Genomic DNA, 25,528 nt, shown 5'->3' on the forward strand with positions numbered 1-25,528 from the left:
ATGTGGGACACATGGATTCACTACCTGGTTTTTCCAGATACTTTCTTTTGAACCTTGAGCAAGTCACTCAGCCTCTCTGGGCCTTAGTTCCCCTATTTGTCAATCTGGGGACACTTCCCCACCTCAGAGGGATGCTATAAGCAAAGTACAGTAGAGATTCAGACACTGTGGTGATGGGACCCATGTAGGGCTTGAAAGGGAGTCTTCAGGTTAGTTCAGCACTTTGAATAAACAATAAGTGTGCATTGTTAAAAATACATCAGTGTAGAAAGTTGAAGAGCAAAAGCTGTCTCCAAGCTGAATGTCAGGTTTGATCTGCATTACTAATCTGTGGCAGGTGGAGTAAAGGGCACAGGAAATGGGAGAGCTGGCTGGTCACCAGAAACTAGGTGTATAAATAATTTGTCACGCTTTGTATGTTTTTGTCGCTTTGCAGCTGCTTTGGACAGCACCTCTAGTCTACGTGTATTAGAGCCCCATATCTAAGTACCCCTTACATATACCATAGGACTTGAAGGAAGAGCTCTGAAGAAGAGAGAGGTGGGGAAATGTTGCTGTCCTCGCTACTTCTCGCATTGATGCCTGAACTACTTCAGGCGGCTTTTCCTGTGAGAAATGCTTCTCTGAGATGCTTGGAAGACACCAATCAGTTCCTTTCTGATCTGAATGCTGCGCAGCCAAAACCATATGCAGTCATGAGTAAGTGTATTGTCTTGCCTTGGGTATGTCTTCAAGGTTTAAATTAGGAGTCACGAGTTTTTTGGAGGAACTCCTAGTAACTGAGAAATAAAAGGGAAAAGAACCAACAGAGATAGATGCATGTGTATTTCTAAGAGGCCACAGATGTAGTTTTTTTTCCCAAAAGTGTATGGGTGAGGGATAGGTAACCCAGGAGTTAGGAATTATATGGGAAAATAAAAAATATTTTTGCAATTTTTGCTGCAGGAGACAGGAAATGGAACAACAGTCTTAAATTGAAGCAAAGGAAATTTAGGTTGGACGTTAGGAAAAGCTTTCTCACTGTGAGGATGGCTAAGCATTGGAACAGGCTACCCAGGAAGGTGGTAGAATCTCCATCCTTGGAGGTTTTTAATAGGAAGTTAGGTAAACACTTGTCTGGTTTAGTCAGGGATTATTCTTCCTTGAGCAGGGTCTGAATTCGGTGACCTCCTGAAGTCCATTCCAGCCCTACCTTTCTACAATGGTTTAACTCTGATCAATTTAATCTCTTTTTGTTCCCACTGTACATATTCCCCTAATAGTATTGTTTCAGCTATTCATCCTACAACACACCAGGTGGGTAGGAAAATAGTTTTTGTTTTCTCAAAGATTTTTCTTGTTTTATAAATGTGAAGCAGAAATACAGATGTACTAACTGATATGCACAAGGTCACACAAGAAGTCTTTAACAGAGTAGGAAATTCAACCCAGATATCCTGAGTCAGTGTGTCTACATGTGCATTTATGCCAGCTTAAATTTACTGCATAGTAAATTAGCATGCAGTAAGCGGGAGTAGGCTGGCCTACACATGCAGACAACCGGGGACTAAACTTAGTCCCAGGTCAAAGCAGCCTTCTATGTGTGCCTGTGGCCACCAGGGAGAGCTCCAGCCTCTGGGCACATGGCTGCCAGCCCTTGGGTCTAACTTTAGCCCCAAGTTGAAGCCAGGAGAGGTGGCCAGCCAGGAGCCCTGGGGCTGGACTCAGGCCAGCCCCCTAGCGGCTGGGCAGACCCAGGAGGGAGGGTTACTGCTCAGTAACATGTCTACATATGTGTTACTGTGCAGTAACTAACTGGACATAAATTTGATTCCTGCATGATGCAGATATCAAATTTACACTCAAGTCAGTGTAAGTCACCATATTTACTGTGCGGTACAGGCATGCACATGCACACCCATACTGCACAGTAATTTTGGTTACTGCACAGTAAATGTGCACATGTAGATGCACCTAGTGAGTCCATGGCTAGTGCCTAGTCCTGAGATTATGAAGGAACAACCCAAACTTTTTAGATAATTGAACTAAGTAGGCTAGTGTAAGTGGGCAATCCTGCTTTGGAATGGAAACTGATTGAAATCTACTATTTTTCCTTGATAACATTTTTTAAAAAGCACAGTTCTGGTTGACAAAAAAATTCTTTTCTAATATAACTGAGTCCAGACCACATTGTGGTTAAATTCCAACACAGTGGCCACATTGGTGCATTATTTTGTGTTACCAAAGAATTTACTGACAGAACAGCTGGACATTTATATAAGAGAAATATTAATTTCCCCTGGGGTGAATGACAATTGATGTACCTCTTAAACTGATCTGAGCTTCCCAATTTCATAAAGGAGCCTTTATTTACTTGGTATATTTGTTTTGAAATTACAGTGTATGATTCCCTAGGAAAACTCAGTAGCAACGTCCTTAGTGGAAATACAGACAGGCTGGGATCCTATACTGAATGTCTGTCGGCCAGGGAGCCTCTAGGTAAATTTCAAGGACAGTACTGCAAACTTCAAGTGCAGCAGGTATGCCATTTTCAGCATCTATGCTCATTTGTTTCATTTTATATTGCTATACTACACTTGACTCAAAGCTACACAGCTCTTCAGGTCCAATTCTGCAATCAGCTATGAACCTAAAATACCAACTCCCAGGGTATGTATAAAATGTAGGACCTGGCCTTCCAGTGGACAAAAATACAGACTGGTATTGACTTTCAGGAAATGATTATTTTATTAGCAAGTGGGAGCTCCAGGCATGGACAGGGGCCTCATTGTGCTAAGTTCCATGCACATAACAGCATAAAAAACCAGGCTATTTGCCAAATAACTTACTATGAAAACCTTAAATCTCTGTATTGGTAATCAGATTTCTGAGAATACAGATGATTCCAACAATTTCTTATGCCACTGCTTTCCAGACCTTTGACTTTGGACATACTAAACTGAAGAAATCAATTGAATTTCAGGAAATAATTTATCTCTACTGCTGTACTGCTAATTATTGCTAGTTTTCTAGGTAGGTTTGGTAAAATGGACTGTACAAAAAGACTTGAGAAAATTGGGTTAGTTTTTAACCTCCCTGAAATGTGAAAGATCATGCAATGTGATGCATTGAAGGTTGTGTTTGCCATTTTTTATTTTACATTACAGTAGAGAGCAGGCGCAATCAAATACTTATAATGGACTGTCCTTGCTTCAAAGAGTCAACAATATAGGAGTCAGACAGGTATACAAAACAGAGACAGAGATACTTGGGTGGATGAACTCAAAATCTCATGGGTCATAATCAGAGTTCTCTGAAGATCTGGCCCTATTTTGGGAAGTTTTTGCATGGGAGGCACTGAGATATCATCTTTACCCATTGCAATTACATCTGTAGAGTGCTAGGAGGTCACCTTTCACTGTGTTGCTTGCTCATGGATATAACTGAGCAGCACGTTCTCTCAGTACGATCATTTATGGAAGACAAAAGAACGAAGGAAAAAACACAACATACTTTTTTTCTGAACAAAATACAAAGCTCAGTAACAAAGAGAATTCTGTGTTTTGTATTTTGCAAGTTCAAAAATGATTATAAAAAATTAATAAATATTAAATTCAGGAGACAGCAAGTTTATCATCAAAGCCTCTACTCATGGTGGAGATCCAGTGAATTATATTTTTTAATAACCACATATGCCCAATTCATAGCTGATGAATCAGATAACAGAATGAATATAAAACGTCAGGAGCAGGTACTAACTAAACTCCATGATTAATAGAAATATTCCTCAATTGGGATGTTCTCAAGTTATTTCTTCTCATTGTCATAAATGATTAAAAATATTTGAATACGTTTGGCTCTGTGGTTGACATTTACATTGTTTACTTTTAATTTTACCAGTATGAAGCAGGCAGTGAATTACAATGATCAAGTAAATACTCTGCTTTTATATAGTACTTTTCCTCTGAGGAGACGACATTACTGATTTAAACTATATAAAAACCCCTGTGTGGTTGGCAAGGGAATAATTTTACCCATCCACCACTGAAATGCAGCCACCCTTTTGGTAGAAGACCTTAGATATCAACATTCAGTGGCAGTTTAGAAGAGGAAATACAACTTGAGCCATCAGGGAAAATTTAGGCAGGCAAGGGGTTAACGGTAAGCCAGTGACAAATATTTCTGTGTGAACTGAAATGGCAGATAACCAGAGGTGGGCTCAGGTCTTAGCCAATCTGAACACCAGGCCACATCTGTAGGAGACCAGAGGAGCGGTCGGCTGACTCACACTGTTCCAGGCTCTGGGACACTCCAAAACTTTACCTGTACCCTGGCCTTGGGAAGGGAAAAAATTGCTTAATCAGCCCCTTCCCGTTATCTGTTGCCCAGTACCAAAGGCCCGGTGGAAATCTGAGATGGCTTTTTCCCTCATCTTCATTTCCTTTTTCTCATGCAAGAACTTCTCACTACAAACAGTCCCACTCAAGCCCTTTTGCTCTTCACAGAGCTATGGAGTCACCTCATCCTTTCCTCTTAGGCAGCTACACTAACTCATCCTGCAGCTTCTCAGTGCTCAGAGCAACACAACCACTTTGCAACCCTTTCACACAGTACTACATTCATTCCCTTTCATGGCTATCCGTCCCCAGAACCAATGCCAAAGCAGGGACAAGGCTAGGCATAAGCCTTTCCCTTGATTCTTTTGATGCTGCAAGAACAGCAGGTCGTCTTGGTGGTGGGACAAAATGCTGATTCCTCAAAGCAATTTGTACCCTTTCCATTTGCAAACTCTTGCAAGGCCTGCACATAACCAGGCCATACTTTTTTAGAGCCAATACCACACCTTCCTCAGAGCTGATAAAAATTAAGTAGGGCTGGGATTTTCAAAGGAGCACTCACACCCCACTGGGTTTGATGCACTCACACCCCACTGGGTTTGATGCACTTCTAGTTGAAGCATTCGTAAATCATTTGGGCCAGGTTCTAAGGAGACTTCTGTCTTTCAGGAAGGGTTTGATTACAGTATCGGGGTCTGTGTTCCTGACTCCTGCAGTGAGGAAGACTTTGCAACATTAGCAACATTAGGTAAGAGCGGTGTTCTTTACTGACTTTCACGAGGCAGTGAGGTGGGGTTGAGAGGTGGTTTTGGTGGAGTCAAGAAAAATATTGTTCTTCCTTTGCAAAATAAAAAAACACCATACAACATTTTAAGTAAAACATTTCAAATCTACCTAAGAAATATAGACACCCAGATTGCATTAATTACTCTTCACTTAATATAACCCTAGCTGAATTGTAACTGGTCACCTCACCTGTAGCCCACTCCTAAAATCTGTACCTTTACTATACAGAACAGCTAAAATAAGAGGTGATTAGGAGATTGTCTCCTCCATTTGGTTTTACTCCACATCTTCCAGATTGCCTGCAGAACTATGGAACGTAGTTTGTTGTAGCCATCGCTTGCTATTTAATCGGGGTTGTATTGTTCCTACTTTGTGCTCCCCCATTGGTTTGTTATATTCGCCTGTTGACCCTTGCCAGTTGCCACATATTTAGGTTGTAACCATTTGAAACCAGCTTTGTGTCATGTGTTTGAACAGTGCTTAAAGCAATAGGATCTCAATACTAATTGAACCCTCAAGATACTGCCATTGTTTGAATTATTAATAACATCCATCCCAAGTTTAGATACCACATTGGCTAGCCTGATTAAACTAGGCCAGTTTCCCTTGCCAACAGCACACAAAGCCATGTGATGCCACTGGTGACATTTCCAGCCATCTTTGCCTTCCCAGCCTGCAGGATTGCCCCCAAATGGTTCAATCTGGGGAGGTCTCAGCATGCATCTGGAGTGAGAGTCACACATAGGCATTTGTATAAGTAACACAATGACTTACCTGATTGCCACTGCACCTAACTAATAATTAACAACAAATACTATGAAATTCTGTTTTCTATTCAAGCTGTCTATTCTCAGTTGCCAGTAACATTAGAACACAATAAACTTACTCTACGCCCAGAAAAAAATGAGTCAGTCCTTAACTCGTATCTATTGACATAATTTAATTGAAGTCAATGGACTTTGCTGACATGCCAGTTCTTGTGTTAGCTGCTGTGCAATACAGTTAACATGGTTAAAAATAAACTCTTGGCATCTAGATATACTGCACATAACACCTGTAATCAATGCATTTCAGGCCAACCAGATCACTTATTCCAATTTTGGTAGAAGAGGATGAATTAAGAAATCTCACAGGCCCATCTCATAGCCAATTTTATAGTTTTGTTGTTAGTTATGAAATGTCTACATTCATGAGCGCTTTATAGCCTTTGAGCTTTTTTTCTTTCACTAGGAAATATAACTGAAATCCACTGTAAACGTTTTAACATTAAATAACCAGATTTTTTTGTGGATAACAAGACTATCCAGGAAGGAAGAGCAAAAATTAGTTGTGTTAGTCCGAACTCAGGCAGAATGTAGAATACAGAGTAGAAAGTAGTCTATTCAGTAGTCTTATAGACTAAGTGAATCAGAGGCGCCTATGTTTTTCTGAACAAGAGCTCATCTAATCAGAATGTCCAGGGTTATGCCACCAGATCCTAGAACACAGAGCTTTGCTAGGAGCGAAAATCATATTGACATAATTCAGCCACTAGCTAGTAGGGTTGGAAGGGATTTTTCCCTGGGTGTGTTACCCCATTTCTATGTGGAACACAAAACTGGACTACATGGGCCACGGGCACATCCTAGCCTGATAATTAAAATTACTTAGAGGAACAAAGTTTTAGAAACAGAGGTCTGCCTCTGGCTTCCATCATACTCCCTTCACAGTATGGCTAACTGAAACTTTCCAGCATAGAAAAAAATGTGATTGCAATTTTGGGGGGAAAAAACAAATTCAGTCTTGAAAAATATGAGTTATTTTCCTCTTCTCTCTCTCTCTCTCTTTCTCTCTTTATGCTTCTCAGTTGTTCATCTGCAAAACCTTCTTATCCAGGTCCCAGGAGGTACCCCTGGTGGATGGGGTGCTCTGGAGGCAGAGATTTGGTACAGCTGTGTTGGGAGAAGAGATTCCTAATGGTCTGAGCATATTGCAGTTTGGCTCTCCTAAAATGACTAAACAGCTGTGGGAAGTGACTACACATTAAAGAAATGGATGAGCTATCTCCCCCTGAGCTGTATATCCTGAATTGGGGCCAGTAGTAGTCACTCTGAGGTTAAATGTAGTTTTCCACTACAAGTATAACCCCTAGTGTTCCTTCAGCTTGATGAAAGCTCATCCATTAATTAATTCTTCCATCTGTACTGTAGTCCAGGAGAAATAAATCACATGGCAGGAAGAAAGGGTTTCTTAGATCATATTTTATTTTCATAAGTATATGATCTCTTATGCTCTTGTTCCTAGTGAAGCAAATGGCAGTTCTGCCTTCAGGGTCAATAGGACCAAACTTGCACTTGCAGAACTCAAGGCTAAGATTTCCTAGGCATCTTCAGGGAATCAAGCATCCAGATTATACTGAATTTCACTGGGATTTGGGTGTTGAACTCTCTCCAGTTTCCTTCCAGGCAAAATTATTGCTGTATCTAGTGCTAGAAGGAAATTGTTGGTTATTGTGTTTGTTGTTAATTTCAGCAAAATCAGTTTTGACTGAACACATCCTGTCAGCAGAGGGAAAATGACAGTGTTCAAAATGCAACATAGGCCTATAAACATGTATATCACAAGATTTTGTCATACTGAGCAATGTAAAAAACAGCCAAGCTAAGGGTCTGAATGCGTTTTACAACCCAAAATGTAGGCTGAGCAGATATCCATGGCCATGTACCTACAAAAGAGTCAGCACTAATAAATAAAGGGAGGTTATCCCTTTCTAATTTTTCCCCCCCTTCTGAGTAGACCTCAGGAAGGGATAGGCCCATGAAGCTCCTCTCTATGAGGCGTCACAATAAAAAATTACTTGAAAGCCTAATATTCTTGGAAGAGAAAATTCATTTGCAGCTTGGATCCAGAGGAGAACATTTGTTTAACAAAACTGTTTGTACGAAACAGAAATACAGTCTGGGACTCAAGGAAAAATCTTTCTTGAACAAGCTGCTGAGATCTGTCATGGCAAATGCTGTTTTATCTTGGAATATAATTTTGATTTATTCTTTATTAACAGATATATTTACATTCAAGGCTATCTCCTTTGTATCACCTTTCCCATCCCTCTTCACTCTGAACACTACAACCTTGGCTGTGAATGGGGCCAGATGTGCTAAGGGTCTTTTTTCTATTGATGTGTTTGCTGCTATTTGTTTGTAAGTACAGGAGGGCTGGGTACATCTGTTTTAAAAATGTGTCCTAAGAAGTGATTGTCACTCTGTAGTAATGAACTGTATTTCCCGCAGGTTGGTTAGCATTTTGTTTATCGCCTTACAAATCACTGGAACAGTTTATGCTGCTACTCAGAGGTGGGAAACAAAATCTGATGAATCACAATCAGATAGTTTACCTTCTGCAAATTATGGCAGCATGGCTTCAAATGAGAAAGATAGCAGTGAATCCAAGGAAGGTATCTGGCAAAATCATTATAGCACTAATTCAGTGCTGCCAGTTGTTTCTGATGATGTCTGTGGCACAAGGAAAAGTAAGTGTTTTCTTTATACAAAAGCCACATATATGCCAAGCCTTACTTTACATAGTGCACATTTGGGAAATAATGAAGGAAATGTTCCATTTTAATGAAATATAGAATTGATTTGAGATATCTTTCAGAGATACCTCTTTTAAAGAGCTCATCAAACATGTTTGACAGAGATAGCAATGCTGCAATATTGGTTTCCATATTTTACAAAGCAAGAAAAGGCTTTGGTTTAAAACGATCCTGTGTATAGTTTTGGACATAGAACCAAAAGACATCCTGTTGGAGTTGATCTTTAGACACTATTATTCTCCATATATTTGTTACTTTATTGCTATCAACAAATGACATGTTTCAGCATTTTGTAGGACAAAGGGGCTTGTGTGTGTTTGTAAGTAAAATACAATGCTCATCAGTTAGCTCAAAAATATCTTTCCAGCGAGCGTTGAAACAGGCCTACAATCAAGAAGAACCCAAGCCTAAAAGTTCAGCTCACATGATTAATTCCTGGTCACATGAGTTGTCTCACTGGAGTCAATAGATTTGCTTAGGTGACTGAGGGAATTAATTCAGGAAAAATGTAATTAGTAAATAATGGCTGCAGGTCAGACTGAATTGTATAGTCTAAGTCTTGTTCCCAGCAGACATGTATCTACTAGGGCTGTGCGAAGCTTTGATCCCTGATTTGATTCAGAAGAGATTTGGCCCAATTGTGTGGCTGAATCTCTGAATCCAAATCAAATCAGAGTACCCTTTAATCTCTCCAAATTGAATTGGAACCCTCTGAATCGTTTCGATTAGATTCGGGAAGATTCAGCGATTCGGACATAGGCACAGCTTTAAATGTTTTTTCTATGTACCTCTACATAGCAGGCGGCTCATGAATGCTGCAGTGCTGGGGCAGATGGAGCACCCCACAGGAGTGCAGGGGGTCCCCAGTGTGCTTGACAGCAGGCCTGTAAGTGTCTTTTTTGATTAGTGCTTCTGGTCCACTCCAGGTCTGCAAGAGAGCACATAGGGGCATCCCCCCATACCACCCTGCCTCTGCGACTGGTGCCTCTTTGGTCTGGGGGGAGGGCACCCATGGTCTCCCTGTGGCCGATCACTGAGCCAAGGGGACTTGGAGGGGAACCCCGACACGCTCCCTGGCAGACCCAGAAATGGACTGGAAATACTTCCAGTCCACTTCCAGTTTCACCGTCAAGCACGTGCCCCCTCCCCCCGCTCAACTCCTGTAGGATGCTCCATCTGCCCCACCATTGGAGCGTTCACGAGCCACGCCTGGTACCTCAAGTTATGTAGAAAAAATGTTTAAAGTTGTGTCTATGGCCAAATTGCTGAATCTTCAGATCCGGATTTGCCCAAATCAAATCGGGGACAGTGATCTGAATCAGCTAATCAAATTACTGTCCCTGATTCAGGCTGAATCCAAATCAAACAGGGCCTATTTCGCACACCCCTAGTATCTACATCTGAGAAACCAGAATATACTATACATATGTTGTGGAATGTATATGGCCATTTGCTATAAATACCAGAGTAAATAAATGTGCATGATATGTCTGACAAAATTTTTACATGTGAAATACAGTGGTTTCCAAAAAGTATGTGCTATCTATATGGTGGAATATGTATATAAATTGATTGGTCATTTCATAACTATTACTGCTTATGTGCTTGATGATGATGATCTCATTTTGTAATTTGCAAAACAGTATAGTAACCCCAGGACCAGCCTTGACAAAAAGGGCTTGTCTACATTTGAAATGTAATTTGAATTAAGGTGAAGTATGAATACAAGTGCAACCCTTTATCTGGACACCCATGCTCCAGAATAAGGGAGCTTCATTCCTGTTCAACATAACCTTTCAATAATCCCAAAATTATCTAAATTACAGTTCCATCTTCCAAAAATGTATGAAAACCAGTATGAGCTGTATAAATTGAGAATGGAACAAGATTTGATTGGCAATATTGAAAATGTTTGGTTGACATTGTACTCTAGAATATTTTGAACCAGGACTGTTGTTAAGTCAAATGCTGTCCATATTTTCTTCTAGAATTTGCAAAACAGGTTCATGTTTCATATATTGCTTCTTAGATGTCTTTGGTCCCCTCCCCCTGGCCCCTTCCCCCACCACCCATTGGATTGTAAAATGGCGCATTAAATTGTTTCTATTTTAATAGACTGCAAATCTATGACAAATGTTATTCTTAAATGTCACCTCTGCTCCAGGTCTTGGATCTGATCACTTATTAAAGGACCTGATCCAAAAGCCGTAACAGTCAATATCAGCAGACTTTAAAGGGGTTGGTTCACAAGCAAAGACAATAGCAGAGCTCTCATTGGTTCCATGCAAGTAAGATGAAGGTGTTGTAAAATGCCAGGTAGTATCTCTATTCTTACGTTAACAGCACAGAATGCACTGGGTGAGAAACTCAGTGTGGATTTGTCTTTGTTGTCAAGCTTTTTTAGGTGCCTTGGACAATACTCTAAAGTGCTTTTCCTTGCAAAAGAATCTTCCAGTCATATGGACTTTAAAATCCACTAAAGGAGTCTGCTCTGTACTGAATGGCATCCGAGTTTTGAGCCTCCTATGGATCATTTCTGGACACACCAGTCAGATGACAGCCTGGCAGAATTTCGGTATGGGGGATAGTGCCATGAAACGTGCATTCTTCTTTTACATAGAGGAAGTCCATTGTTTTCTTTGCATGCTCACAGGCAAACTGCTCTCTTACAACGTACTTGTAAGTCAGATAAGTAGTTTGTGAACTTTGGTGGTCATAGCTATTTATATTACGGAGGTCATAAAAATTATTGGACAGCCATGTTAGCAAGAGTGACTGATGAGGCTATGCATTCCCCATGGGGTCAGTCATGGGATCAGTGCATGGGTTTGATCCAGCCTGATAGTCCAATCCCATACATCCAGATCTGGCAGCCTGCCCGCCCAACCCTGCCTGTCTGGGTCTGGCCATGCTCTGGCATCATGTGCCAAACAGGGCTACATTATCCAGCCTGCAGGGCTCCCCATGGGTCTGAAAATTTGGCAGCAAGGGACCAGCAATTGATGGTGCCACTGCTCTAGCACCAAACTTCTGGACATTTGGGGGCCAGATGACATGACTCTTTGGGCTCGATCTGACCTGTGGGCTGGGAGTTGAGCACCCCTGTTTTACAGCAGAAGGCTAAAGGGGTCTCTCAAAAAGAATAAGGAGTCCACATAGAAAGTATGCTTTTTTTCCTACATTGGTGTCCATGACAGGGGTTGATGGGGAAATTCTTCTAGCTCAGGGGAAGAGCTGTCACAGATAAACTTATCCAAAAAGGGAGGCAGAAAGAAAAGGAAAGAAAAAAATGCTGGAGCGATTAAGAAAATGTAATTGAAATCTGTTCTGTATGCCTGGATGGTATTAAACCAAGAATTCCAAAGGGAAATAAATACTCATTCCTACTAAGTAATTTGGCATGTATACAGTACAGTGATGGATGTGCAACAATGAGACTTAGCTTTTATCTAGTGCTTCTCATCCATAAAACTCTTAAGTGCTTTACAGAGAATGGTAAAATTGTATTTCAGATATAGAGAGAACTGAACGATAGGATGATTTCTTGTCCAAGATCACAGAGCACGTCAGTAAGCCAGAATAAAACCCAGGAATCCTGACTTCCAGCTTCAGGCTGTCTCTCTCTGCTAGCCCACATTTCCTCCCCTGTGTCTTGTTATCTGTAATTAAAGCTCATGTTCATATATTTCTTCATTGTTTCTTATGATGCATTTTACATGTCACTGCAGACAACGTGCTCGAATGGAAAGCGAGAGTGCTGAGAAAGCCCATCTATGTTTACTCTCGAAGTGGACCTTTCTACTTAAGTGTTGATACATTTTTCTTGATCAGGTAATAGGATAAAATTATGATTCCTTTTATTTTAAATCTCCAACTCTTCTGCTTGATGCAGATGCTTGAGGCCTAGTGCAGGGCCTGATGCAGCCCACCAGGCCATTCTATCTGGCCAACGGGGCCCCTAAAGAAATTAGAAAATTAATATTTATCTGCCCCTGACTGCCTGTCATGCAGCCCTTGATGGCTTGCCAAAACTCAGTAAGTGGCCCTCCGCCCAAAATAATTGCCCAACCCAGCCTAGCATGTTGCTAAAAGTTGCTGTAGCATTTATACTGTGAGCAGGCATTGTTTTCTGCTGTGTGAAAATGGTGGGCTTGTTTCTCCTCTGCCTTGCACTTCATGTAGTCATTACTTCCATGCAAGGTGAGCACCATCGCTATCACTCACATAAGGGGCAGAAGAATTCTGATGAATTGTAATTATTCATATCCACTCTGCACAAATCAAGGGAGAATCAGAGTCTGTGCCTCCATATCACCTGCTTTAGTATAAGACCGAATTGTGTAGCGCAGGGCAAGTTCGGTGCAGCCACAGGCCATGTGCAGCATCAGTGTGCAGCTCTCTGGATGCATGCTGCACAGGCCATGTACTGTGGGGGTTGGGGTCCTGGGATCCCCCCATTATGCAGGCAGTACAGCCCCCCAGGACACCACAACAACCCCCTCCCCTCCCTGCACAAGCAGTACTAGTAGCATATATTCCCCACTCCCACCTGGCAAGCTGCATGTGGGGCAGGTATCCCCAAAAGCCCTCTTGGACTGGCAATGCGCTTACCCCCTGCATCCTGCCGCGATGTGTGGGCAGCATCAAGGTTTGTGTCTGCCCCGGACTCTCCCCTGCTGTATGACAGTGGGAAAGATGTCTACACGGGCCCAGGGCTGCATGCCAGCCACTCACAGGCTCCCAGCTGGACAGATCTGGTCTAGTGCATCTGTGCTTTACTCCCCTTTACAGGATGAAATCCAAATTAGTAGTATAAGCCTGTGACCCACAGGCAGGCAAAGTCAATGGAGAGTCTTCAGTAGCTGAGCGTACTATTGCTGTATGCTTCTGAGATGTAGAGGGATCTAAGTTATTCCATTGTTACGGTCATTTAAGACACTGTTAGTTATAGCTCATGTGTTAATGAAGAAATTATAGATTCTCCAAGCATCCGTTCTACACTCACGGGGTACATCTACTGCTGTTGTTTCTTGGCTTTCATTGAGCTCTCTGCTGCATGGGCTAAACTGCTACCAGCATAAGCCAGCAAATTTATCAGGTGTCACTAACCTAGTGGTTCTCAACCTTTTTGGACTCAAGGCAGCCAGAGATTGGCTCAAGAAACCCCTTAATAGTTTCAAGGCCCCTGTCGGAAAATGCCAGCTTTTAGTTACCGTTTTTGACTATAGAAAAATAATAGAGCAATTCTTCTACTGCAGAGAAGTCAGACTACAACAGGGCAGAGTGTTTTTGACACTCCAGATTTCTATTTGAAATAGGAAGCCCTGTTGAGAATCACTGCACTAAACCATCTACACTGCACAGCAATCATTTTGCAGTTGCAGGGTAGACGTAGCCCGCCAAAATAATATAATCATGCTAGAGAGCATTTACCATGCTTTTCAAACAGAACATAAAGGCTGGCTCAGCTCTAAGTGCAAATCACACTGAACCTGCAGCTGTAGCCAGTAATTCAGTCATAATCTATATCTTCAAGGAAGCAATACTTATATTTTGGTTTTTAAAATTGGAAGTTTGATGGCATCTGCGGTCTGTCTTCTGTTGGGCAGGTATCCAAATCTGCCATGTTCAAAGCTGTTACCTCACCTGACACTACTTGAAAAAAGGGTCAGGCAGAAGTCCTTTTGGATGTAGGAAGTAGGTCATTTCTATGTTGCATTGATGGGACTGTAAGACAAACCCTGACCTCTTGCTATATATGCTGTTCTTGTCCCCTGGACAAAAAACTTTCAGCTCCAGTATTCTCAACCTGGCATTTTCCCAAGGAGCATATTGATCAGGAAGGCCTCTCATCTGAGAAAATATTCAAAATACTATTAATTTGTTTTCAGCGGGTGGTTGAGTTCCAGGTCACTTTTAAACATGCTTCAGCGCTCAGAAAAAGGAATTACTCTAAAAGTCACACTGAAATATTTTTGCTATCGCCTCATCAGGTATGTTTAAACAAGAGTTTCTCTTAAAATTCATTTTTAAGGTTCCAGATTCAAAATTAAAAGAGAGAAAATTAAAGTAAAATAAAACCCAGATCATTGTAGTATCTTACCTGAAGGACATTTAGTTTCCTATTCTTTAGCTTTTAGACTTTTTGTTAGTCAAGGATTTCATGATGCAGTAAGCTATTTCACAGTGTGAATGAGTGTCAGAAGCTTCCCATGCATCATAATTAGTTCCCATAATCCTTCATTAAGTCAGTGGACCTGATATTGTTTGCCCCTTTTTACCACTTTCATAGTATGAAGGATATATAAGCCTGAACTGGAAGTAAGTAGGCATTGTATCCATTTTTAGCCCCCTTTATTTTGCCAAAGTAGTGTCAAATGTAAATGAAAATCAAACTCAGTGTGTTTACGGGATGCAGGGATTTTATAGGATTGAGCACCAGTGATTGTGTGGGCTGAACACCCTGGGTTGAACTCTCCAATCTACTATGGCCATTTTGTTGAAATTGGCCTTAAACTGGTCAGAAATTAGGAAATATAAATTCTTCTGTGGCAGAGGCAGAAAGATGGTAGAGGCTACACAGTGACCAGCCAACCCTCCCTCCAATAGAAGAAGAAGAAAGCACTCATCACAGGGCAAACCTGGAGCAACAGGGAGTGGGGCACAGGCAGGGGAGTGGGGTGAGTGGGGCCGCAGCAGGGCCGGGTGGTGGGGCCCCAGCTGGGCTCCTGCACCCCTGGACGAGCCCCCGGGCCTCCTGCAGGGTGTGCGCAGTGGCAGAAGCCTCCCGGGCTCCAACTGTCCCACCACCCAGCCCAGCCAGGGCCCCACTCACCCCACTCTCCTACCTGTGCCCCACTCCCTGCCTCACCGCAGGGGCCTCGATCTGCCCTCCCACCCCAATTCCCTTCCCCTTTCCCTTCACAGAATAAATTGATACTTGTCTGTCGTGCTGGGCAGCCAGTGATACACACGCCAGGCTGTGATCCTGGCTGCGTGCACACCCCTTCCCACCCCTGCTCCAGCCACCTGCAGCCCACAACCAGGCTGCCTTGCGGCCCTACTCACTGCCCTGCATCTGGGGGGACTGAGCCCTATTAGCCCCGCCCTTCACCGCCTATGCCTAAAAGCCACAGAACTGCCACTTTGATATCTCCAAAGGCAGGCTATAATTAGAGCCTAATAAGAGATATGTTGCTGTAATGTCTTTTTCCCAGAAACAAGCCACTAGAAATTGGAGTGAGCATTGTAAGTGAAGAAACAAAGTGACAGCAGTTTCTGCCACGTAAGCTTCTTCCAGGTGAAAGTGAGAGTAAAGTCTGCACGTGAAACACAGGGAGCAGAACAATTAGCAGCCTCAACCCCCTAGCTTCTGCTACTTGCTATAAGATCTTTTTCCTTCAATTTGCCTTCCAAAAACAAGGTGTGTGTCATGTAGGCAAGAAAATATGGCATATCTGCCTAGGAATGGACAGTTGAAATAGTTAAATTGGAACAGCTGATGTACACTCCCAAGCATCCCTTTTAACATGGTTCAAAATTCTTGCTGCCAAGATGCTGTTCTTTCAAGATGCTAGCTAAATCTATTTGTAACTTTTCTCATGGGCCTACACAATGATAGTGAGCCTAGGGAAATACCCTTCTTACCTTTTTATCCCAAATATCTTGGTAGAGTCAATATAGTATGTTGGTCCCTGTACATTCCTAACTGAAATGCCTTCCTGTTTGCAAGCCTAGTAAATCTGAATTTAGGGTTTTGCTCAACTCTCAGTGAAGTCAGTAGGGGTCTTTCCATTAGCAGGGCTAATCCAAACAATGTAACTTACTGTGTACAATTTTAATGTTTTTTTTTCTTGAGTATCTTGCAATCACAAAAATTGTGAAAGCTCCTATCCAAGTCATGGATAAAATAAGCCTTATAAAACCTTGTCAGTGCTTTTTTTGTTGTTTTTTCAGGATCCAACCTCTCCATATGTACTCTATATGTCTTTTAGTTGGGCTCTACTCTATTGCACCTTGGGGATCTCTATGGGAGATCTCCAAATTCCAAGTGGATAATTGCAGACAGCTGTGGTGGTCCAATCTTCTGCTGCTAAACAACTTTATTTCTGTAACAGAATCAGTAAGTCTCTACAGAAGTATTTTTTTCACTGTTGTTGGCCTGATTAATTCAGCATCATAGGAGGTTGAAAGCTAGATAATGTTATGATGGGTGGTAGTATTTGAAGTCATGCATGCAAAGGTTATGGTCTTTTTTTGGTCTATAAAATGATTGTTGTGTGGTAGAGAAGAAATAACTCCATATTATGATAGGCAAGCAGCATTGTGGATTTGTTTTTATTCCACAGTGTGAAGCATTGAATATTCAACTTCATGAAGGAATACCAACTTCAGTCAAGTAACAATCTGGTTTCCTATAGCAAATCCCTTAATTTTAAATCCTGGCATCCTTTCCGAGACAAAAACCTCATTGACGTCATTATGGATTAAAACATCAAAGGGAATTTTTCTTGGTCAAAGAGAAAAAACCAAGTAAAGGTTTCAAGATTTGGCTCACTGTTTTCTATTAGTGAATGCTACTTAGTATAAGAGCACAGTCAATTGGTCATGGATGAGAAAAGGCTTGGAATTTGATTTCAGTTCAGATAGGCAACTAATGTTTGGATGTCTTTCCAGTGCTTATACACATCTAAGTCCAGCAAGCTCTTAAGATTGATTTCTCTCCAAATGTCTTGCCTTCCTTTGTCTCATGGGTTCAAGGACATTTCTGTTCTATGACACAGAACCACATTACAGATACACAGAAATAATTTGTTTAAAATGCTAGCAAACATGAAACAGAGCAAGACAAATTGTTGTCATTGTTGCAGTCAACCTGAGGAGTATCTGTCAAGGACCAGAGCCCCATTGTTCTAGGCACTGACTAAAAAGGCAGCCCTTGACCCACAGAATTATATACAATGCCCATTCCTTGGAAAACCATCATTAGTATCAATCTTAGTTACTCTGCACTATTTGCTGTTGTCTTTCCCCTCTTCCTTCTCCTTGTGGTTCATTGTCAACATGTTACCTGTTACCTGCACACCATAGAGATTAAGCATTGGAGACCTTATGTTCTCATTTGTCTGTAATGTCTCATTTGTCTGTAATCCACTGGTGATGCTACTAAAAAATCGCCAGTCAGGAAGAGCTACAGAATTCATATATATTACTTAAATCCAAGATGAGGTTTTCCCACTCCATTTGACATAGGAGGAAGCCTCTTGTCTTGGATTTCAGTACAAGGGTTTGGGGGCAAGTGTCTGCTAAGGTCCTGGCCCTGACCCAGGGTCAGACTTGGAATCACAGTTTTAGCTGCTGCCTGCCCTCTCATTGCCCTTGCCTCCTGCAGACTCTTCTCCCACTTTCTCCTCCTCCCCACCCTCCCACTTATTCTTGCACCAGCTCCAGCACAGCTCCAGCCCCACTCCAGCCTGGGGCACGGAGCACATGTTTGTTCAAGCCCCAGCCCAGCCAGGTAACAGCCAATGTGATAGCAATAGCTCTGGCCAGACCCCAGAACCAGGGCAGAGCTACTGCCACTGGGATCAGAGCAAACACATGCTCTCTGCTCCAGGCTGGATTGGGGCCAGAGCCATGCTGGAGCCAGAGTGAGAGTAAGAGGCTGGGAAGGGAAGGCAGGCAGGGGGGCAGAGGTTATGGAGAAGGGACAGGTTGGGAGCAGATACAGGGAAGAAAGGGAGGCAGAGGTGGCAGGGGCAGTTGCTGGAGAGGCAGGCATGGAGGGGCAGGCAGCAGGGGGAAAAAGTGGTGGGGAGGACAGGCAGCAGGGAACAAGGTGTGTGGGGGCAAGGGGCAGGTGCTTTCCCCACTGCCTGCCTCCCTGTCACTGTTTTCCCTACTGTAGCAGTGGGGCGGGAGGGAGGGATGAATTTAGGACATGCCTCTAAAAATTAAATTCTATACAAGGAAAATTCTAACAAATGTATACATTTTCCATGTATAGAATCTAATTTTGGGGGGTCATCTTAAATTCATAGCCATCTTGGATTCAGGTAAATACATGCCTTATGAAAATGATACAAGTTACACTATCACTTACTCTTTTTCCTTTCTCTCTTCATCTTCGGTGTCTGTCATTGTTTTATACCTGTGAGTTCTGCACCACATTTTGAAGAGTGCATGGTATATTTGGATCCCTTCCGAAAGGGTGTTCCAGTATCTAGGGCCATGTATCTAGAATATTTTGACTTTTCTCTAAAGTTTCACCATAAGCATTAAAGACCAAGAAAGGTATATAGGTACTTAAAGTTATATTGATTTCAGTGACAGTTTAGAGGCCTAAAATAGAAGTTAGACACCTAAAGACATTTTCAGATCTGGCCCTTGATTGTAGCTGTCATAGTGGCGATTGCAGAAGTAGAAGGCCTTGAATATTTGTATCTGAACTTTGGACAGGTATTGATGTGAATATGGGTCTGAGGGAAGGGGCAGCACATTATTTTGACATGTTTTTGGTGCTATTAGTTATGCCAAATACACGCATAAATTATCCCTTTTCCAAGTAGATTGCCCTTGTAGGACTAAACAAAGCTATGCTTCTCTGGAATGATGTATCCCCATTATGTAGTGACAATAAAAAGATGGGCTAAATCACTCAAACCACTGAAGAATACTCTGAAAAATCTAGGTTGGAAAGTTACTTGGAGGGAAAACAGTTTTGTAAAAACCTGGAGTGTGATAAAAGCTTAAGTATTTCTATTTCAGTGCAACGGATGGACATGGTATCTTGCTAATGATTTCCAGTTCTATCTCACAACACCTCTGGTGATCTTCTTATACACTAGGTGAGTATCTTTTGCAAGTGAGATTGTTTGATGTAAAAGTGGCACATTAGATATAACATATTTTTCCCAGTGGAAAACTTCAGTTTATTGAAAGGACCTTTACATGTATTGTATATAGGGTAAAGTTAGATGGGTTTTTTTTCTTTAACAGACTGCATATTGCTTATGTGGCGAATAGTATGCAAGTTGTTTTTTTTTTTAAATGAGGTAAACCATGAGTTAAGAGAACTGGAAATGCAAAGTTGGAACTGAATATAATAAGTAAAAAGATTTGAAACAGACCCTGTGAATATTATTATTAAAATTAAAATAATGATAATACTTTTAAGTTGCATAATAGATCGATACTCTTCTCATCACAGAAGCAATTCCTCCAAATTAAAAACATCTTATATAAGCCTTAACCCTTCCATTGAGAATGCACAGCTGGACATCGACATTGTGTAGCTATTTCACTGAGTTAAATGGGACACATCAGTCAGATTGTATGCTAACAAGTGCAATACTAGGACATACATTGCAGAATGTGCCACTACTACTGTTAGGAAATGAAAAGTTAACTGTTACTGGCCATGTATTTTCTGCAGATCTTCTATATAGATACTCACAGGCCCTATTCTAACTCATGGAGCCTTACACAAAGTGCCATGAGTTAGAGCGTCCCCACCCCCTGCCAAACCAACAGATTTTCACCAGTTGGGTTGTGGGGGGCTCAAGTTTGCCTGCACTGGCCCTATCCAGCAGGCGGGAGCACTTCAGCAGCCTTCTCCCCAGCCCTGCCCTCCCCACCCCTCCAGTTCTAGGGTATTAGTGTGGGAGGGGTGAGAGACGGGGAGGGAGCAGCAGTAGCTGCCACCTGAGCTTGGCCTGGCCAGAGCTGGAAGGTGGGGGGTGGGGTATGGAACAGCATCCCCTCGCAGTGCGAGCACCAGCCAAGCCCCACCCTCAAGTGAAAAATTAACCCTCAAGAGAACTAAAGTTCCCTAAGGTGCTCTGTTTAGAGCAACTTCATCTAACTCATTGGACGCGGGTTAATTTTTTGTGCAATTGGCCATTTTAAAAGCACTCTGCAGGTGTGCATGTGTGTTACATCATGGCTATGGAGTGCTTTCAGGGGCCAAATCATGCAAAAAATGTGACTTGAGTAAGTGTTCTATGTTAATGACGGTATTAATGACAGAGTCTAGGTCCTTAAAGATGATTTATAAAGGATTATAAATTTGGCTTTTGTCCTTTTTGGCTGCTTTTGAGTTGTATAAAAAGGCCTGAACAGCATTTAAAATATGTTTCCAGTTTCTAGGCAAGGATTTTTGTGGGTGATGTCTTGATTGGATCAAGTGTATGGTTGGGATAGACTTAGACAAGTTTTCAAATGCAGTTCATTCTTTTTTTCCTTATTAATACCAGATATGCCAGCACTATTATGTGATTTTGGTGGGAGATGCATCTTATTTACTTTCATGTGTTAATTGGAAGGCAGAAGGACACTGACATTTTAACAAAGAGGTTCTTTCTCCAACATTTCCATTAGTCACTGGCCATGAGCAGATATTAGAGATATGAAGGAACATTGGGAAATCAAGAGCTTTGAACAGTTTGACTCAAAATCTTTGATTTCGCTCTCTAGGCTTTAGAAAGACTTTCTGAAAGATAATATTCTTCAGTCATCATACTGTTATAGGCTAGACAAGATCTGAAATTCTAATGAAAAAAGGGTAAAAAATTAAGAAGAAATGTCGGGCTCATACTGTGTATATATATATATACATAGAGAGATAGAGAGAGAGAGAGAGAGAGAGTAAAAATCTGCAAGGGCAAAAGCTCTGCATATTTATTTTCCTTCCACCTCCTGTTTAAAAGCAATGACAGTAAACTGTGGCAGACTGCAAAAATGAGCCAAGGGCTGGTATAAATTGTTACTACTCCTTGCTGGTCTCTTTGGTGGAAGACAGTACTGCTCCAAGGCACAGAATGTGTGATGGGGTTTGACGTTTGGTCTTCTAAATGAGGCATGCGATTGAGAAGTAGGGAATGTAGGAATGAGGAGAAGAGCTTGCAGACATCTGTCTGCCTGTTCCCATGATAATACTGCTTTGCTGCAGGTTAGAGTTCATTCCCCAATATGTTTCTTGCCTGGGAGCCAGGGCATTTGCTTCAGCATAACTTTAGGTTAAGGTGCTGCTAGGTGCCAGCTCACAGACTAATCAATCTCTGCCCAAGGTACAGTCCTCCCTAGCTGGTGAACTCCCAGGACTGTCCTTTTTGTTCTTGCCATTTGGCGCTGTCGTTCATGAGGATTTGGAAATCCCTGTACAGTTGATTTCCTGGTGTTCCTTTCCCTATGAAACATAAGAAAAGGAGTTAATGTCTCTGCTGCAGGCTGGAGAAGGGAGCAGATGTGGGAAAAGGTTGATTTTCAGAATCAGGTAGGGGAGTTCTAACATCATCTGACTGGCGAAGGTTCAATCCCAGAGATGCTGATCTGGTTTCTCTGAGTATTGACTCTGTGCAGCTTTAAGAAAACCTCTAGCCACATTCACTAAAGAGCATATTCTGTGACTGGGGTGCCCACAGAGTCAAATCCAGAGGTCATATAAATGAGTACTGTTAATTACATGCTAGATTTAAGATCCAAAACAAGGGCAATATATTCTCACATATACAGTGTGGGGGGTGATGCAAAAAGCTAGGGTTTAACGTAAAATAGCAAGAAGGGGCTACTTTCCCTTTCAAATTTCCTAGCGATTTTTGTTTTTGTGCGATCCTCCTGTGTCTCTTCAACGTATAATTTGCAGCCTGTTTTCCTACATACCACATGCACCTTGCTTTTGGAAGACAGAATGCAGAAAAAATTATTTTTCCAGGGCCATAATCAACTCTATGACAGAGTGAGTCCTCCTGGAAACACAGCAGCTGCAAACAGACATCCTCTTTGGGGTGTGATCAGCTGTGCTGCAATATATCACAGCACAGCTTGATCCACTTCACTGACCTCCTGAGGTGTCAAGGGTCCAGTCCTGTGGAATACGGGCCCTGGGTGCTGTCCACCAACTTTGGGCAAGGCATGCAAATGGAGCAGGGAACCACTACGAGAGTTTCCCCTCTGTGCTTGCAGACAGTGCTGCAACCTGGGATACAGCAATGAGAAAAGCGCTGGAGTTCAGTGTGCTTATTGTGCTGCTATGCCCCAGGAAAGGACCTCAGGAGGTCATCTAGTCCAACCCCCAGATCAAAGTAGGACCATCCCCAACTAGATCATCCCAGCCAAAGCTTATCTAGCCAGGTTTTGAAAACTTCCAAGGTGGAGCTTCCACCACCTCTCTGGGTGACCTGTTCCAGTGTTTTACTACCCTCCTAGCGAGAAAATTCTTCCTAAACTTCCCTTGTTGCAGCTTGAGACCATTGCTCCTTGTTCTGTCATCTGCCACCATTGAGAACATTCTATCTCCATCCTCTTTTGAACCCCCCTTCAGGTAGTTGAAGGCTGCTATTAAGTCTCCTCTCAGTCTCCTCTTCTCTAAATTAAATAAACCCAGTTCCCTCAGTCTTTCCTCATAAGTCATGTGCCCCCTCACCATTTTTGCTGTCCTCCACTGGACTCTTTCCAATTTGTCCATATTCTTTCTGCAGTGGAGGGCCCAAAACTGAACCACAGTACTCCAGAAGTGGCCTCACAAGTGCTGAATAGAGGGGAATAATCACGGTCCTTGAACTACTGGCAACTCTCCTACCAATGTAACCCAGTATGCTGTTAGCCTTCTTGATAACAGGGACACAGTGTTGGCTCATATTCAGCTTATTGTCCACTGTAACCCCCAGGTCCTTTTCTGCAGAGCTTCTACCCAGCCGTTTAGCCCCCAACCTATACTTGTGCATGGGATTTTCCGTCCTAAGTGCAGGACTTTGCAGTTGTCTTTGTTGAACCTCATGAGATTCCTTTTGGCCCAATCTTCCAATTACTATAGGTTAATCTGAATCCTAGCCCAACCATCCAGCCTATCTATTGCTCCCCTCAGCTTGGTGTCATCTGCAAACTTGCTGATGGTGCACTCTATGCCATCTTCCAGGTCATTGATGAAGACATTGAACAAAAAACAAGCCCCAGGACCAACCCCTGGCACACTACACTTGATACCAGCTGCCAAGTAAACATCAAGCCATTGATTAGTACCCTCTGAACCTGATGCTCCAGACAGTTTTCTATCCACCCTGCAGTCCACTCATCCAGCCAATAATTCCTTATCTTGCCTGGCAGAATGTTCTGGGAGACCGCATCAAAAGCCTTGCTATAATCAAGTACACCACATCCACTGGTCTCCCTGCATCCACAGAGGCAGTCACCTCATCATAGAAGGCAGTCAGGTTGGTCAGACATGACTTGCCCTGGTGAATCCATGCTGACTGTTCCTAATCACCTTCTTCTCCAAGTGCTTAGAAAGGGATTCCTTGAGGATCTGGTCCATGATTTTTCCAGGGACTGAGATGAAGCTGACTGGTCAGTAGTTCCCTGGATCCTCCTTTTTGCTTTCTTAAATATGGGCACTATGTTTTGCCTTTTTCCAATCATCCAGGCCCTCTCCTGATCGCCATGATTTCCTGAAGATGATGGCCAGTGGCTCTGCAATCACATCAGCCAACTCCTTCAGCACCCTCAGATGCATCCCATCCAGCGCCATGGACTTGCACATGTCCAGCTTTTCTAAGTAGTCCCTACCCTGTTCTTTCACCGCTGGGGACTGCTCACCTCCTCCCCAGACTGTGCTGCCCAGTGCAGTAGTCTGGGAGCTGGCCTTGCCTGTGAAGACTGAGGTGAAAACAACATTGAGCACTTCAGCCCTTTCTGCATTCTCTGTCACTAGGTTGCCTTCCCCATTCAGTAAGGGACCCACAATTTCCCTGATCCTTCTCTTTCTACTGACATACTTGTAGAAACCCTTTTTGTTATCCTTCACATCCCTTGCTAGCTGCAACTCCAATTGCGCTTTGGCCTTCTTATAGCTTTGGCAATGCTCTTATATTCTTTCCTAGTTGTTTTTCCGAGTTTCTAGTTCTTATAAGTTCCTTTTGTGCTTTAGTTTACTAAAGAATTTCCTACGAAGCCAAGCTGGTGTTCTGCCATATTTGCTAGTCTTCTTGTGAATCGGGATGGTTTGTTCCTGCACTTTCAGTAAGGTTTCTTTAAAATACAGCCAGCTCTCCTGAATGTCAGACTGACTTCCCAGGGGATCCTCCCCATGAATTCCCTGAGCCAGTCGAAGTCTGCTTTTCTGAAGTTCTGAAGTCCAGGATCCTTACTCCGCTACTTCTTACTCATCCTTCCTTTCCTCAGGATCCTGAACTCAATCATCGTGTGGTCACTACTGCCCAAGTTGCCGTCCACTATTATACTCCCTACCAATCCTTCCCTGTTTGTGAGCAGCAGGTAAAGAAAAGCAGCAGGAATTCCTCTGTACCTCAACTTGGGGGCATATCTGCATGCTGTAGACTAGGATCATATGTCAGTATGAGACACCCAGAGTCTGTGTTTCATAGGATCGGGCCCTTGAAGCTACAGGAGTTCCTCCCTGGGGAGAGTATAGGCAACCACAGGCTGCCTGCGTAAGTGAACACTAACAGATATCAGCTTCAAAAAGGCAGGACAAATTATTACTAGGGTCACTGCTGCCACAAAATGTAAGCATTTGTGGGGCACCAAGGGGCTTAGACACCTATTCACTTGGCTTTTGTCCTACCATAAAAAATGTATGAAGACATAAAGCTGACATCTGTTTGCAGCCAGAGTGTGCAGGAAGAATGGCATCCCAGGAGACAGTCTGGATGAGGCAGCAGGCACTTCCTGGTGTAGCAGGACAGCAACAAGACACTTGCAAGGGCAGCAGCAAGACCAGTACTCTTCGCTGTTTCATCAGTGACTTGGACGAGGGAGTGAAGTGTGCTCTGTCCAAGTTTGCGGATGACACAAAACCGTGGGGAGAAGTGGACACACCAGAGGGCAGGGAACAACT

General features: G+C 42.6%; 1 protein-coding gene across 1 annotated transcript in view; it reads left to right on the plus strand.

Annotated features, from left to right (window-relative positions):
* Nucleotides 1-25,528, plus strand: part of LOC149868048 (O-acyltransferase like protein-like) — a 50,134-nt gene that overhangs the window by 1,783 nt on the left and 22,823 nt on the right. Inside the window, exons 2-11 of the mRNA XM_090037885.1 lie at nt 437-699; nt 2,380-2,519; nt 4,986-5,064; nt 8,143-8,281; nt 8,372-8,610; nt 11,072-11,251; nt 12,405-12,507; nt 14,568-14,669; nt 16,633-16,798; nt 19,444-19,523. Coding sequence (XP_089894011.1) covers nt 549-699; nt 2,380-2,519; nt 4,986-5,064; nt 8,143-8,281; nt 8,372-8,610; nt 11,072-11,251; nt 12,405-12,507; nt 14,568-14,669; nt 16,633-16,798; nt 19,444-19,523 — 1,379 coding nt within the window. The 5' untranslated portion in view covers nt 437-548. The remainder of the gene's footprint in view (nt 1-436; nt 700-2,379; nt 2,520-4,985; nt 5,065-8,142; nt 8,282-8,371; nt 8,611-11,071; nt 11,252-12,404; nt 12,508-14,567; nt 14,670-16,632; nt 16,799-19,443; nt 19,524-25,528) is intronic.

Source organism: Crocodylus siamensis, chromosome 3 (genome assembly GCF_052110815.1).
Source record: "Crocodylus siamensis isolate JL-2025a chromosome 3, ASM5211081v1, whole genome shotgun sequence".
In the NCBI taxonomy this organism is placed as follows: Eukaryota; Metazoa; Chordata; order Crocodylia; family Crocodylidae; genus Crocodylus; species Crocodylus siamensis.